We start from the raw sequence: 17500 nt of genomic DNA, 5'->3' as shown, positions 1-17500 counted from the left end.
GAGTGTTTCTATGAGCTAAGATGACAGATGTTGGAAATGTTAAGTGAGTCAGGTTGTGCACAGCTTTTGTTTTCGTTAGCTTTTGATAAAACATTCATGAAATGTTTGGAATGACCTTGTTTATGAAAGTAACAAAAAAATTGGTTACTTTTGGATACTTCAAGGCCATATATACTTTGCATTGAAATGTTTGGAGAAGCTATGCATGCAATGGAATGTTGTGCTGATGTTAGGTACAAAATGGCGAAAGGAAAGAAAAAAGTCCTGTAAGCTGTGTTCATAAATGAAGTTTGTTATTTACATGTATGTAGTTTGTTGGGAAAGTCTTTTTGCTTTTCAGTTTGATTTCCTGGAATTCAAGTACTGGTTGTTTGGATTCAATAATTAATTTCAGTAATAAACATACATGTATATTTTGTTCTCAATCAAAAGACATTCAATTGGCCATCTTTATTCTTGTCACACAAACAGCTAAAGGGTTAGTTTTACATTGTCTTCATTTTATACTATGTGTTTATGTTTTTCCATTTAGTTACTTGGAAAAATTTGAAAGAATCAACTTCTTTGGTGAGGATGCAGAAGATGTACTAACAGTTGGCAGGCCCCATACCCCAGTTGGAGTTGGTACATTCCAAGCACACACACCCTCAATTACAAAAGCAGGTTTGTTGGTACTGTTACTGGGGGTCAGTTGGTAATTATTTATAACTGATGAATAACAATACTAACCCACAACCTGTTATCCATGCTATGAACCAGTGGTCTCAGTTGCAAAATCCAGGCTGAACAAAGAGTCCAAGTTCTTATTCCTGTGCCTAGATTTTAAGTCCTGCTTTGTGATGTAGTAAGGAATAGGTTACGTGTTCTGGTCTTGTCATTGAAGCCAAAACAGTTCAGTATTTTTGATTTCTTGAATTTGAAATCACACACATCGATTAATACTAGGGAGAACACATTGATCACAAATGGTACTCTGGCTTTGGTTGTTCAAAAAGAAGGTGGTGTTATCCAGAAATGATGGCCTTGTTAAAAATCATTTGATTTATTTAGTGAGTGGCACCATCCACCTGGTCTCAGGGAGGTTGGTCCTGAAAACCCCTGTGGGAGGAGTGGTCACTTGAGTATGTATGTTGGAAATAGGTATCGAATGCTTAGACTTAAGGGACGCTTTGTGTTGGATGTCAAAATTGGGCATGCATTTAATTAGGGTCAATCCTGGACAAGAGTGGGTCTCTGTGGCACATTATGATGAGTTGAAAATGATTGAGAACAAACCCCGTAAATTTGGTTGCCCATTTAGGAAATCCCTTACAGTTTAAATGCACGCCCTGTTGAGATGCAATCACATGATGTTAGAGCTGAGTATCCCGTAGTTCCAAGTGTGTGCCTGTGGTTTTTTGTGGAAGTCTTGGTTTAAGTTTTAGCATTTTCAAAATGGAGTCTTCAATCTCCATCTCTTACATGTTTGTGATATTGTGTCGTGCTTTTTCCAATCGGAAGCCAAAGATAGTCAAAACACAGGAAAAATGCTCAGCTGTGGCAAATTAATTATTGTCAACGTGACACTTCTAAAGGACATTGACAATAGAAAATCGACAAGTGAGTTGGGTGCTGCTTATGTAATTAATTTTCCATTTTTGGATGGGCTGTCCGTTGTTGTTCTTTTTTTTTTTGTTGAGCAACCAGGCTTTCATTTTACGAAAAACCTGATCACCTGGTAAACTTTCTGGGCGTCTGGGTCAACTGGACCAGACGACCGGATGTCCACTAATTTTGAACACTGTTTTTCATCTTTTAACCTTCCACTATGGTCCATCTGTTTCATCTGATGTGACAGGTGTAAACTGTGGAGAAAGAGAAAATGGTAGTGTTTCTTTTGGGGGGTTAGACATGATAATTGAAATACTTCCTGTCTGCACCACTACATGGTCACTGGATTGACCAGGGTGGCCAAAACTGTACTCATCTTTGAAGGGTGTAATGGTTTATTTTATTTTGCAGATTTTGTTTCTGTTATTTCCTCAACCAAAGGTATGTATTAAATGTTAAAAGACAGAAGTTACAAGACATGTTACAAGACAGAAGTCATGCAAGTTCAGCAGGCAATATTTGTCAAAGGAAACAAAGTTAATATATTCTCAATTCAAGAACAAACAAAATGTTATTGTTGCCCAAGCTTTGTATTGTAACTACCATTGTGTGATTCCAGAAAATATCCATACCCACCCACAGATGGTTCTTCCGATTTTAGACTTCCCCACCCCCTTGGATTTTCCGTTCCAGAGGGGTATAACTAATAACTCCCCCCCCCACCCCCCCCCCCCCAGGAATTTCCTATATATTTTTTCATGGGCTTAATTTGCGGCGTTTAGAGATGAGCGACTGACTGTGTACCGCTTAAAATGAACTGTTCTCATCTTAAGACGCATTTTTTTATAATCTTTGATCTACTTGTAATCTTTTGCAAGACAATATGTTTTATTTAACGCAGGTAGAGCAAGCTTGATACACTATGAGTAGTCTGCCTTTTTTATTAGTCCATTGAGCGAAACACACAAGAAACGAAAACAGAGGATGATATGTTTATGCCATCTCAGCATAACTTCAAATTTGCACTATTCATTGAAATAAAACTGTGCAAGTTTTGTTGAACGCGGTCTGTTTATAGAAACATTTTGTCATCGAAAGTACTTAAACCGCAGAATTGTGAATAGCTCTGGTCATCAAGGAACATTCAATCCGGCGGTTATGACGAACAAAGACTGAAGTGCACATGTTACACGGCAACATAAATACGAATGACGAGACTTCACATACCACTAGTAATGCAAAGAAGAGATCTCTTAAAATTTATGATTACTTTTCCAAACAAAATGGAAAACCTTCTTTATCTGGTGAGTAAACTCTGCATAATTTTTGCTACTCTTTTCTGAATCTGTTCTATAATTGAATTATTTCCAGTCACTTTTTCATGTGACATAGTTTTTAAAATATTGGTCTAATAGTGTTTCATTTACATTCTTTAAAAGAACCTCCACCCAAAAGAATGTGCAAAACAATCAACTTCACTAGTGAAGTAGAAGCCACAATATCCAGTCAAGAGTCGCAGCCTCCTCCAATCCAATGACAAGTTGATCAGTCGACAGCCAGCGAAGCTGTAGATATCAATATAACAGAACCATTCCAACCTGCGGATTTCAACTTTCCAAAAAAGCATTGTGGCAAACAGAATCGCGCATTTCAATCCAAGTGGTTTTCGGAATTTCCCTGGCTACACTATAATGAGCAAAGCAATTCTGTGTTGTTTCATTTACATGCAACAAAATGCAAAATCAAATCTTTGAGCTGCCAGAAGTAAGGAAGTCTGCCCCCAAAAAAATTCCTCCACGAATTCTTCTTTAGACCCCTCACTTGAAAACTTGCTGCGTGGTCCCTGTATGTACATTTACATTTCTAAGAAATGTTTGCTTTAATGCCTTGCACAATCCAGTTTCAGTCTAAAACAAAATTCACTGCTGCTTACCGAAACAAATGTAACGTATAGGATGTAGCTTGCCTTGTAAAAGGCTTTTAAACTGCATGGCATTGCAGACTGATTGAGCCTCTCCATGGTTACCTGCGAATGGCATTTCCGTTGATATTGTGGTGATATTGATGACTCGACATGTTAAGCTGTGAATCCTCTGGGCTTCTAACATTTCATAAGCAATACATTTATTACACTATTAACCGATTACTCAAGTAGTTTTGTTGTTCAAGTGATAAAAAGGACCAGACTCATTACATCTTATTACTCTCACTTTATTGTTGTAATTTCCGGTTCTTTCACAAGATTGCTTTTGCTTGTGAATTTTACTCAGAAAAACAAGGAAAGTACTTTTTTGTTTTCTACAAAAGGGCTTTTCAATAAAATAAACTTAATCTTTCGTAAAGTTTCGTAATTTTTTCATAATTTTTCGTAAAAGTCCTTGCTTTCTCTATAATTTTACATGTTTAAAGTTCTAGTTTATAGATCATTTTTAGGGGAAATAAAAAATGAGTGAACTTCCATTGCAGAATCATGTTTTCTTCAGGTAGGCACGAGAACCTAGGGGTCTGGGTATTAATTGCTATGATCAGCCATCTTAATTTTTCTCGTGCATAGACAGTGCACGCCAATACGAAGTGACTGTTCATTGTCGGAGAGATGATAGCAAACTCCCAGCAAAGAAGAAGACGTTTGAGGCAAACATCTTCAAGTCTTTTTGCGAAAGGGCACCTGTTTCTATTATTTGTTGTGCTACGAAACAGAATAACCCTCATAAGTATGTCTCGTCTGATCGACCACATCTTTTACAACCCTGTGGAAAATTCTTCTCTTGGGCCCTAGGAAATTTCTACCCTTTAGCCCCCACCCCCATCCCCTAGGAATTTCCATTGACCATTTGTGGGGGGGGGGGGGGGGTATGGGTATTTTCTTGAATCACACATTTGAGGACAGAAACATCTGGTGACCTAATGCCATTTTGTCCAGCAGATATTATTTTAGATAATTATCAGCAATTAAGCAGTTTTTACTCTTAAAGGGGCTAGGTGACGCTATTTTTGGTAATTTTGTTTCATTTTGTTAATTATGAGCTCTAAATGTCAAATTGGCAGAGCAAGAGTCTTTCATTTGCAAAATCACGGCCACATAACAACTGAGAATGATTTTCCAGCTTTGTAAATGACATTTTGATATAGATTGATATAAATTTGAAAAAAGGTGGGCCGACGTTTTTCAAATTTACCCAAATTCAATCCACTTCAATCCTCTCCAGTTTTGTCCATCCATGTCCCTTCTTGGCTTCCCTGTGTTTTGTTAGAGTTCTTCTATAGTTTTGAACAGTTATTTTGATATTTTAGTTAATTCTATGACCATTCGATCAGTGCTGAAATTGCCTAAACTTGCGTGACCTAGCCCCTTTAATAACTGTCTTTTTCCTTGTTGTTTAACTTTGTCTTTCAGATCCATCAAGGAACTTTGATAAACTTGTGCTATCTCTTCAATGTGGCATGCCAAATGAAGTGGATTTTGCTATCAACATTTGCATGCTGTTGTCGAACGTTAGCAACTCTGTTTTCAACCTGAGCAAGGTAACATTTAAGTTTTTTCACTTTTGAGATACAAGAAAAAGGAATGTTTGAAGAAAGGTCAAGCGAAATATATCCGTGGGCAAGTAAAACAACTCTAAGACCTGTCCGATCGGGCAATCAGAATTTTTGTTCCACTAATATTTTGCAGAACAATTTGATTAGCAACCAAGAAAGTGACTAGTAATATGACGTATTCAACTTAAACACGTTAAAAAAATAGCAATGTTACATCTCTTTGGGGCCATTTATTTTTCTGTCAAAAATATATTGGTACAAACCTCAAAACAGATTGGAAGAAGGAACTTGTTTGTAGCAGCCATCTTTCTGGGCGCGAAAAAAATGTTAATAACAATGGAAATCCAGTTTTCCCATGGCCAAACACGCTACAATACAGTGTATTTTGATATCGAACAAGCGCACAAGAAAATTCTACCTTTGGTCACGCAAACTGTGAAGGCTACTAGAACACCATGGATACACAGCAGGAGTTGTGCTGGTCTGTCAAACCCATTTTACGCACATTTTACACAAAATTGACATTTTTACAAGCCTCCTTTGAGTTTTAATGGGCAGCCGAAAAAAAACCGTGGGTAACCAAAAAAACAAAACTGGTTGCCCAAAGGGCAAATTGGTATGAAAGTAAGTGTCAAACACTGATTTTCCAATGTACTCTTTTCTCACTCACAGGCCCCAGCTGTGGTTGATATGTTGCTGGCACACATTGGCGTGGTTTCGCAAGGTATAGAGTTATAGATTATTGGTACAATGTACAAACATCAATATTATTCCTGGTGTACCACCTTAAAATGATTGTTTCAGTGAGACTTCAACTCTTGCAAATCAGTGATCAGTTGTGATCCCTTTTGCTAGTTTTTCTTGGCATGGCACCACATTTATACCTGACTTTATCAAATTTGCAGCTTGGTTACCTAACTTTTAAGATCTTGCACTTCACTTAGGGATCATATTGCAAAGTTGTTTAGCTTTTTCCCTTTTCTTCAGGGTCCCTCAAGAAATAAAATTAGCTCATTCTCAAAACTAGAAGGTGTGATTTGATGTGTTAACCCATTGGCGCCTCAAACACCCTAGAATATCCCCAGTTAACTAGTAAAATCGTGTGGCATTAGACAGAGGACAATCTGTCAAGTGTCACTTCCAGGGGTCAATGGGTTAATTTACGACTAAATACAATGTAGTTGTACGTGAATTTGTCAAAAAAGCCTGCTTCGAAATTCTTGATGCAATTGTGTATACATGTATGGCAGTAATAACATTCCTTTTGGAACTTGCAATTTTTGTTTGTCTAATCCTGAAAACAACTTCTCAGTAGTGAGCAAAATCCATTTTTAAGCCTCAAAAAATGGGGGTTGACATGATTACTGTATACATACCGTGTACATGAGGTTGACTTTGCTCAGGTACTTGCTAGTCGTTATTTTCTTTCAGTGACATGTTTTTTGAAGTCCCAGTTACTGCAAATTTTTTAGTGTCCCAAAGCTGTTGTGGGGTCAGCTAGTAGGGACCCACATTAATTTTTTATCAAAGTCACCAGACGGGCAAGTACGGTGTATGAGTTCACTCTTGCTCCTTTTGAAGCGTGATGATGGTGGCCTTTTACCTGACACATACTTACATCTCATTAGTGTCAAAAGGTAGCTAATAAGCGTCTCTATAGAAGGACTCATCCAATGATGAGGACACTTGCCAGGTGGTGACATGTTGGGTCAATGAACTGTAGCTTTTTTAAGTTACTTTCAATTCCAAACCTGAGTAGCTACAAACTATGACTGTGTATATTCCTGTTCATTTTTCACAGAGTTGCATGGATTAAAAGAACTGCACGAGCAGTGGTACTTACAACAGGATATGGATAGAGACTTTATTCAAGTGAGTAAGGGTTATTAAATCTAAGGTCACACTCTTCAGACTATTACACAACTGGGATACATGGAAGATCTATAGGTGTCAGAACTACAATGTGTTCATTTTTCAGTGTGAAAAACTGTATACAAGATTCAGCCTGGACATTTTTGTCCATTGGTACTGTGTCCCTGGCAATTCTGTGTTCTGAATACTTGTTTTGTAAAAGTCTTTCCCACTTAATTAATTTAATGGTTTATAACTTAAACAAAATTGAATGATTCAAAAAGAATGCTCCCAAAGTTATTACAAGGGAGCAGTAGTCAGGGGGTTCTTTCCTATGGTAAAAGCAGCTGATAAATCTGCCAGTCTGTGGGATGGGAAGTTGCATTGCTAAAACTCCCAACTATGGATGCAGTGCCTCACACCTTTTTGTTTCCTGGTTGTCAATATAGATCTGACTTCTTATCTGTTCTGTCTTGGGCATACTTTGAAGGAGATTGTACAATAACATACACTGGGTTGGAAAATAGTTGTGTGGTAGTTTTCTGAGGTCTCTTTGCCACAACTTAATTGTGAATACTCTTTGTTTGTCCCTCCAAATTTTGCATAAGCATTGTTTCCAATTTCTCTTGGGACTTGCAGTGGTCCCAAGAGAAAACAAAAACAGTGCTTATGCAAAATTTGGAGGGACAAAAAATAGTGTTATGGTATTCTGGCTATTTGTATTTATTTGTACTCAATTCTGCACAGTCTTCCGGTATTATTGGAAATTTCACTAATTCTTGTTAACCTTCAATGGCGTCGAAAGTCATCGTCACGTGAATGGCATTTTATTGGATCTTTAAACAAAATATACCCTCTTGGAGCTCAAGAATGGAACATCCATTGGATGAACAAGACAGGCGGTGAAAAATGAACCCCAAAATCAGCAAAAATTTGTGACACTGATGAATAATAAAGTAGCTGGTATTTCCAAAATGATGGAATTACCTGGTGATAAATAACCTCGTCTTGGAGAGTAAATTTTTGTCTTTGCAGAAACAATGGTCAACCTCAAGAGTTTGGCAATTGTGAACTTTGTGTTGAATTCGCAAATTTCTTGTCAAACGTTATAATACTTGAAAGAAAAAGAAAACTAACAAAAACAAAAATCCGGTATCTTGCCATCATTTGACACACATGCTTCACTGTTTCGTGGTAACTTGATCACGGCGCCCGCTGAATTTTGCGATTTACTTGTGCAGCCAAAGGTACCATAACAAAATTGGACATTGTAGAAATCTCCGAAATGTTTTTCGCTTATGGTAACCAATTATATTCGCAGTTCAAAATTAATCTTGTTTTCATGTCGTAAATTTTTTTACTGATGGCAAAATATTTTATTCTCGATCAACCGTCCTGAAAACTTCCTTCTGCTCTTCCTAAAAACTGTGTATCAATATTTATTTGCTTTTGCAATGCATGCCTATTTTTTCTAAAGATGACAAGAATTTTTTCTTTCTGACAAATAATTAATAGGGTGGTATCCAGGTTTTTAACCTCAGAAAAAGATGTTTCATCGTATGAACTTGTGAGCCAAAGGGCCTCTGCTAGTACTACTTCTGGATGACCCCTTTAAATGGTCTTAATGACCCCCGACTTGAAAAAATTGCCTGAAATGCTGGAGTTCAATTCCACCCAACTCAGCCCCTTCTGTTTTTGAGTAACACATACCACAGGCAACCCAGTGTACTCTCATGGAGTGTGTAGTTCTCAATATCAAATAAACTTGTTGATTTTTGTTTGATTTTGGGACAGATAATTTGGTTAAGATTAGTTGGTAGTTGCACAAGCTCTATACACATGATAATTGTGGCAAGGAATCATCAATAAATCATTAGGCTCGTAAATGAGCTCACCTCAATTAAGTGGATGGCAATTGCAGGGGTTGCCGTCTTAGCTTGATTGGCTGACCGAGAATTTTTTCTACTTTTGTTAACAGTTCTGGAAGGAAAGCATAAGTGAGGATGAGGTTCAAAAAATTCTCACTGGTAGTGAAGGTAGGAGAGCAGTTTCTACAAAATGTCAGTTTGGGGGTTTCCACTAGGATCAGAGGTTTCATTGGAAGCCATTCACCGGTGGCATACTGCTGCCTGTGATGTCAGAAATTTGCCTCTCACCCGCTGACACCGCTAGCTACTCTGCCTTCATTTTCACTCAAACCCTTGTAAAATGCAAGAGTGACTGCCATTTACATTGATTAGCCCAAACCTTATGGAAACCCCTGTAGGATATATTAACCTACATGTAGGTTTCAACATTTCAAAACTATTTTGGTTATATTAATGTTGTGTTTTTCAGAGAAAGACGTAACAAGTGGAGAGACACTTTTTCATCCTGCGAGAAGAAAAGCTGGAGCAAGGGCTGCAGAATGCCAGAGAATTTCACAGGTGCTGGCTGGCTGTCTTGCTTTAAAAATAATACCTTTTTATGTATTGATGTGAAAAGATAATTTCTTCCATGTAGTATTGACCATATTAATAATGTACTTTTTGGTTTCATTTTGTTTACCTCGTTTTTGCCTTTATTTAACTGAAAATCTACTTTGTAATAATTCCCTTAGTGTACCTGTAAATAGACAGGCCTGGGATTGTTTGTTCTTTTGTATTTTACACCAGCCTGTTAGCGAATTGTAAGAAAGAAATAGTCACTATACATGTATGGTTAATTGTATGAAAGTTTTAAAATAATTTATGTTTGCAAGGCTACAGTTTAGGACAGGTATAATATAGATGCATCCAGATTCATTTTAGAACTCTCTGCATGTACTCTGGTCCATCTGTTTCATCTGATGTGACAGGTGTAAACTGTGGAGAAAGAGAAAGTGGTGGTGTTTCTTTTGGATGTTGGAAATGACATTGAAATATCTCCTCTCTGCACCACTACATGATAACTGAATTCTGTTATCCTTGTAAACGTCAAAGGTGTTTTACTACTGCAGATCTTTCTGCAGCACAACATCTTGAAAAAATAACACTTCAGCACAATTGTGCAAACTACGTTAACCATTGGTGTGAGTAGTTTGCATGTTTATTTGCTTTTCTTTGGAGGTTGCCAAACTACAGTGCTGTATAGTGTACCTTGCCTAATCTCTTTAAATCTCCCTGTGCAAACAATGTTAAGAGTTTTCTGTTATAAGATCACATCAAAAGGGTAACCTTGGCAAATTTCCCAGCATTATTTTCCTTGACAAATCTAGGCATGTTTCTGCAGAGGTGTGAACTTGATACTGAATTAGGTCTTAGCTTTAACCTTGAAATCTCTTTTCAGGTTGGCATGATCATCCATAACTTCTCTTTTGATGACACAAATGCCAGTGTTCTTGCAAGTCATCCTCTTTGTTTGAGGTTTGTTTTGTGACATATTTCTTTATGCCAATGGACAACTTGTTGTTTTCCATTGGTATACTTCAACAGTACAAGATGCATGGTTTCTCTCTTTTCAAGAAAAGAGGCTTTTGGACTCCAGGAATTCCTCATCCCATATCTTCCTGTTGTAGGATATGTGTAGTATTAGCAGTGATTACCACTTTCCGTACTAAGGAAAAATGTGTATGGATTGCCCACAGAAAACTTTGGTTTCCATTTGTTCACCAAGGTCATGTGCATTTTTGCAGGATTAGAACACAGGGTCACCCAACCAGCCATTTTTTCAAAATTCATCAAAGTATATCATGGCCATAAAATAGCCTTTTTGGAGCAATTTCTCTACCTGCTGGGAATTTTTATCTGTTTCGCACTCCCGGTTGAAACACCAGAAATTCTGTTTGCTAGCAGGTAGCAAGCATAATAACAACAATTGAAATGCATGATTTCTCTCTTTTCAAGAAAAGAAGCTTTTGGACTCCAGGAATTCCTCATCCCATATCTTCCTGTTGTAGGATATGTGTAGTATTATTAGCAGTGATCACCACTTTCCGTACTAAGGAAAAATGTGTATGGATTGCCCACAGAAAACTTTGGTTTCCATTTGTTCACCAAGGTCATGTGCATTTTTGCAGGATTAGAACACAGGGTCACCCAACCAGCCATTTTTTCAAAATTCATCAAAGTATATCATGGCCATAAAATAGCCTTTTTGGAGCAATTTCTCTACCTGCTGGGAATTTTTATCTGTTTCGCACTCCCGGTTGAAACACCAGAAATTCTGTTTGCTAGCAGGTAGCAAGCATAATAACAACAATTGAAATGCATCATACGCCAAAATGGGCGGGCATGCCAACACAACTGGTATTTATCCTTCAGTGGGGGTGGGAGAAGCTCTCTTTATCCAGCTAGCAGATACACACCTGTGGCACACCTCTGTTTGGTGCCCCTGTAGAACAGGGATGACAAAAAAAAATTGGGATCAAACGAGTTGATAGAAGTAATCAGACTTATGGTCTGATGAAGAGTAATTCTCAAAACATCATCTTCCTTTTAAGCTTCTCTGGGCTCCCTTGCCTGTAAATGTTACAATAAAAAAAATATATATTATATATACTGTATATGCTATTTACAAGGTAATTTTTGTGAAATTAAAATGTTAAAACCAAACATTTTTGGCTGTTTGCCATCATCAGGGTTAAAAATGACCGTCCACACTCAACCATGCATATATATCTTGTGTAATTCGCATTGGGAAAAGTTTGGAAACATAAGAAATAACTTGTTTGTTCAGACTGGGGCGGAATTGTTGGATCATTAGCCCCTCGACGACCCTACGTTTATGGAATGTTTGTGCTGAAGAGAAACGTAGGATCGTCGAGGGGCTAATGATCCAACAATTCCGCCCCGGTCTGAACAAACAAAATACATAAAATACAGTAGCAGGGAAAGGGGTAAGAAAAACATTATTAGAAGTTACTAAGTTATCGCCATCATCGTCATTATATGATAATATCACCTTTATCATTATTATTGGTGCTATTGAAGTAGCAGCTGATTTCTCCCTTGGCTCCAATTCAGGTTCCTTGTACTCTGCATCTGCAGTGACTATGGATTTCTTCAAAGAATGGCTTGGGGAACACTCTCAAACCTATCAGAAAAGGTGAACAGTATGAATAAGTAAAAATAGAGGTCTTAAAATGACTGGCAGCTTGAAATTATTTTGGGGGTGAATGTCAGCCCTAGTCCTTGCCGTGTAGTGCGATTTGAAAAGAAAATGTATGCTCCTTTCTTCAACCATTTGCAGTAATTCATGTTTTTTTTTTGTCATTGTGGCACAGATGATACTGGAACCCATAGAGTCCTCAACCACCCAGATGTTTTTGCAGATGCTGCATTTCTTCTTAGATCATAAAGACCGTTACCATGTTGTTAATGGTGGGTTCAGAATTAATTTTAAGGGATTACCCAGTATTTTCTGTGGAGAAATTAAGAAACAATGCTAAAACTACAGAATGTACATTGTGCATTATTGATATGAATGGAACACATATGCTGCTAAGTGCAAAGTTACATATCCCATCCTCAACCCACACCCATGAAGTTTTTTTTTTCTCTTTGTGGAACTGTAGAAATGTTTGCAGCCATGCATGTCTGAACTTTCCACCCAGGATCTGCGAAGATGAATTCCTGCAGGATTTTATTAAATCTTCAATTATATTAGTGACACAGTTTACATACATGTAGTGCTGGTTGCATCACAAAGGAAATTTAGAGTTCTGTGTACAATGTTTGTGCCAGTATCAAAATGTGGCTAGAATCTTAAGGCAGAGACCCAAAAGTTCAGTCCCTTGCTGATTACTGAATCAGATTTAATATTATCATAATGGTCCTTCTTGCAAAGAATACTGAAAGGAAATCTTACTTTGGATGAAAATTAAAGTTATTGCCTTGTATTTACAAAATAATAGGTTGTCAGATTTTCTGTAGCAGTACTTTGTCAAAAGGGGGGCTACCAAAATACTGGCTGGCTATTGATCACAAGAGGTACAGTCATACCAATGTCAAATTTCTTAATTTACACCATGAATTCCTTTTTTGTTTCCAGCCATGAGTGTCTTGGGCAAGCTCTGTACACTAGAAGGAAATGATGAAATTTTTGAAGCTGGCCTGGAACTTGAAGCTTATCATTCACTTATCAAAGTCCTGATTGTGAATGATGTTCAGGTATAGTGATTTAAAAGCAAACAAGCAGTAGGAATTCTTTTGTAGTTCTGTTTTTTGTTTTGTTTTTTGAGGTCAGTATAGGGAAGGAAAAAACACAGGGCCATGTTTTGCAAGAAAGTAATAATAGCATACAAAAAATGGCTTTTAAATTCAATGCAAAGATAGTTGGGTTGTCAATCCTCAACTTGCCATTCACTCAAAGCTTCATGCATGTAAACCTTTGGTTTTGTGGTTCCAATTCGGGTGAAGTGGACGGCTATTCCTCTCTTTTGTCCCTGCTGCCATCCTTTTTGTTCCTTACATCTGTGTGGGAGCTATAGTGATTTTAGGGCAGGATGTGAGATGTAGGAGAAATTTTCAATTGGTTGTTCTTTTGTTTCAGTTGGTGTTGTCTTCACTAGAATCACTGTATAATCTATCAGGGATTGGACAGGTTACATCACAACACATTGCAGAAGTTCATCGCAGTATAGGTAGATGGCATGTCACTGAATAAATGTGCTTTGTTCTTTAAGTTTAGCAAGCAATCTTGTCCCCAGAGTCCACTTTTCTTTTTGTCAGCACCAAGAACACGGACTCTGGCAGACTTCTGGCTTGTCTATGCATGCTAAGAAACTTCACTACGACTGAGCATAAATTGGAAGTGGCCAGGGTCCACGTTCTGGGTGCTGACCCAAAGAAAAGTGGACTCTGGGGACGGGATTGTAATCATCATGCTTGTGACCTTACATGTTAACCCATTCACACCAAAAGTGTCCCCAATCAGGGAGTAAAATTGTCTGATGTTTGCCAGAGTAAAATGTTTAACCCTTTCACCCCCGTGGGGTTCCCCATTGACGAGTAAAATCGCCTGGTGTTAGACAGAGTAAAATCTATAAGTGGCACTATTGGGAGTTAAAGGTTTAAGTCTCACTCTCAGGCAGGGAAGGGTTAATTAAGAGGATTAAGAGGTTTATTAGGAGGCAGTGTGGCCCAGTGGTTAGGGCGATTGCCTTGAGATCCGGGGATCCCGGGTTCAAGACCCGCTCTGACCACTTGTTGAATTTGCTCCTGGTAGTCCCTGGTTCAATTTCCCAGCTCCACTTGTAAATAGTCAACTGGTTTGCCTCCGGTCAGTTGGGATTCTTAACAGTAGTTGTTCTCTTCCGTCGTGTCATTGTGTTTCATTGGCCCTGAAAAGCCCCTATGGGGAGTGGTCAATTAAGTATATATTGTATTGTATTATTGTAAGACAAACAGAGGATATTATGCTAAGATGCAGGTTTGGTACAAAAGCAAAATTAATCATAATTAAGTAAAGTAGGATTGTCCGGGTGAGTGTAGTCCTGAGAAGGACTGTTTGAGATGATGTTGACTGACATTTTGGCAACCTGAGCGGAAGTCATCTTCAGAGTCAAGTGATTTGTGTACTATCAGTAGATACTGTAAGAACTCTGGTCATAGATGTGATTGGTCAACTTATTGGTCGACTGTCAGTTGAGCCTAGATGTAATTGACTGGGAAGACTAAACAGAAATTGGTGCGTTTTGATCCGTCTATAGGTCTAAGGTCTGTATGTGTATCGTAGAATACATTGGGCAGCTGTGATAGAGTAAATCATTGTGTTGTTTGCCTGTATATGCCGTCAATGAATCGTTTGTAGGATGCGGGAAGTTGTAGGCAGCGGTTTATTGGTGCTCTGTTCTAAACCAGCTTTCCAGTAGGATCTGTTGGTAGTAGTTAGTGCTGTAGGTAACACATGCAGCAGGGTCCCAGTCGATTCTGTGGTTTGTCTGTAGATGGTGTTCAGCAATGTTATTGTTGATGTCACCGTTCCTCGTTGAGGAATGCGAAAAATGCCCTGTTTTTGATAGATAGGTCATCATAACGAGATGTAGCCTCATCTATTCATCCGTCGAAAATCATAAAAATAATATGCTAGAGTGAAGGTTTCTGTGCATAGAGATATAGGAGTGGGATTTACAGATAATGGCATGTTTCTGGGGATGTTGTAAACAGTAGAGTTAATCCTCAACAAGCATTTTCGCAAGCGCTACTTGTTGTAACCACTTCCGGAAGTCAGGACACAAGGAAAGAAAAATTACATTGTTACATTGTGATTTTTTTCATTTATCATATTTTGTATATTGTAAGAAGAGCAAGTGATTCATGTCTTAAAAAATAGGGGTCACCGATGATCTAAATGAGTAAAATTGATGCGATGTTGCGGAGCTCTTGGAAAATTTAGTTTGTCATGATTTTGCATGACCTGTCGGGGAAGGACTGGAACCCAAGACAGGATCGATCGATGAAAGGTTTTTGTTTAAAAAAAAACTTTCTTGAGCATAGCAATGAAGTTTCAAGCAGGCGTTATCTTTATTTCGTTAGTGTTTTGTATTATCTCATCTTTTGGAGTGTGATTTTTGTGAAATATAATCTCTGACGACTGTTTCCTCATAGGTCCGCACTATTTAAGTGGATTAGTGCGCGAAGATAATTCTGCTCTATTTTCGTGAAAGTACGGGAAAAGAACTTCAAAAGCATGCATTTATTTTGAACTAAGAAGTTCGTAACGTAATAAAATCATTTTAAAAAACCAACCCCATTAAATTTAGGCAATGTTGGTGACTAAAACTAACCTTCCTTGAGTTTTCAAAACTTTCAACCACAACTCGATTACAGTCAACTCTTTCTTAATGGACACCTCTGTAAGACGGACACTTGTATAAGAGGGACACCTGGTGCTGGTCCCGGTCATTTCATAGTCATTTTACTGTAACCAAACTCTCTATAAGGCGGACACCTCCATAAGACAGACAACGGACACCTGTGAGGTGCTGAATGTGACCGCAAAGTTCGATTTAGGGAAGAAAACACAGACCTTGAATAGACAGCTCTTATCTTGTCGCCGGAATACATACAGTTCAAGTTAAAATTAAATCAGTCATTGAAAAAATAACGTGGAGGTGACAACCGAATTGTATTGTAATCTTAAACAGGTAGGTTTCGTTCAAGTAAATAACTTAAAACAAACTTTCACTGTACACAGGTTCAGCATTATTAGTTTAAAATTCCTGGGGTTATGTTACATCGACTCTCTATAAGCCGGACACCTCTCTAAGACGGACAGCTGAGGCTGGTCCGTCCGTCTTAAAGAAGAGAGTTGACTGTAGCAACCTTTTCCAGTCTCTCGGTCCTTTCCCTTTGATGTTTCATGATGAATTGGAAATAAATGTGGCATTCTTTAGCTGACCTGGAAATTTTCACCGGCGTTTTTGTCGCCATAAGATCTTAACTAATGATTGAGGTAATGCGTGACATATTACAGTGGTGTTACCTGCACAGTAAAAGTTGCGCACAAACAATAGACCTTTTCTGCTTGTACATTTTGTTTTCCCGATACAGATCATGTGATAATACTCAGGAGGTTTGGTCTTTTGTTTTGTTCATTAAAATGAGGGCATGCAAGCATGAATATGCCTGCATACACTCTTTTTAATGAACAAAACAAAGGACCAAGCCTCCTGAGTATTATCACATGATCTGTATTGGGAAAACAAAATGTACAAGCCGAAAAGGTCTATTAGTGCGTACATCGTTAAGGTCATGCATGCATAAATTCCGTTACACACGTAGTAAAAATTTCAATCACAAAAGCTAGATAAGTTAAAGGTATATTATAATTCCAGTAACAAAGCATTTTTTTCTTGTTTTTTTTTTTATCTTTACAGTCCTGTGACATTTTAGTTTTCTGACCGCATTAACTAAATAAAATCATTTTCATAAATCAATCTTATTTGTATGTGCCCACATTCAATAGAAGCAATTTTAGTTACAATCATTTATGGTGGGAAGCGGAAATGAAAGAGTTGAATATTCTTGAATTCATCACTGTTCTATCGTGCTTGATTGACAAAATTGATTTCAGAGGAGGCTTGGGTTGCTAGCTCGTAGAGCAGATGAGGGTGACTTGAAGGTCCCTTTTTCTGTGAATTCAGTCTGAGAACCCAGTAATTCAAAGAAGGGAAGTGGTGTGTGTCTTGGGATGGCCTTTTGAGCTTTTCTGATTACCATTGGCGGAAAATCAAAACAGACATGCATGTTGTATGTCTGGCGTGGCAGTATCAAGCCAATTGCTTTGTGACAGGCGCGTGGCTAATTATTATATAATCTGACTACGATGAAAACAACACTCAAGTGAATTTTAAACATGGTCTGCCAGAGGCATCCCATGTAAAAATATGTAAATCATGGCATAACTGTAAATTTTATTGGCAAAAAGAATTAACATGGTTCTACCTTGTAGATATCTTGGTGTGTTTGATGGCTATGGATGCTGAGTCATTTGGTCCAGAAGCCTTGTCAGAGGTGCAAATCTATGAGAAGAGGATACCAGCTTCCCATTCATCAAC

At 38.0% G+C, this 17500-nt stretch overlaps 1 protein-coding gene across 1 annotated transcript in view; it reads left to right on the top strand.

Annotated features, from left to right (window-relative positions):
• The window catches only part of LOC138050001 (AT-rich interactive domain-containing protein 2-like), a 32018-nt gene that overhangs the window by 2619 nt on the left and 11899 nt on the right, over positions 1-17500 (top strand). The window contains exons 4-16 of the mRNA XM_068896495.1: positions 533-663; positions 2002-2031; positions 4988-5115; positions 5803-5854; positions 6932-7002; positions 8960-9017; positions 9319-9407; positions 10288-10364; positions 11964-12045; positions 12224-12320; positions 12991-13109; positions 13492-13582; positions 17395-17500. The exon at positions 17395-17500 is cut by the window's right edge and continues 29 nt beyond it. Coding sequence (XP_068752596.1) covers positions 533-663; positions 2002-2031; positions 4988-5115; positions 5803-5854; positions 6932-7002; positions 8960-9017; positions 9319-9407; positions 10288-10364; positions 11964-12045; positions 12224-12320; positions 12991-13109; positions 13492-13582; positions 17395-17500 — 1131 coding nt within the window. The remainder of the gene's footprint in view (positions 1-532; positions 664-2001; positions 2032-4987; positions 5116-5802; positions 5855-6931; positions 7003-8959; positions 9018-9318; positions 9408-10287; positions 10365-11963; positions 12046-12223; positions 12321-12990; positions 13110-13491; positions 13583-17394) is intronic.

Source organism: Montipora capricornis, chromosome 5, assembly GCF_036669925.1.
Source record: "Montipora capricornis isolate CH-2021 chromosome 5, ASM3666992v2, whole genome shotgun sequence".
Lineage (NCBI taxonomy): Eukaryota > Metazoa > Cnidaria > Anthozoa > Scleractinia > Acroporidae > Montipora > Montipora capricornis.
This window is presented reverse-complemented; position numbering and strand designations above follow the sequence as displayed.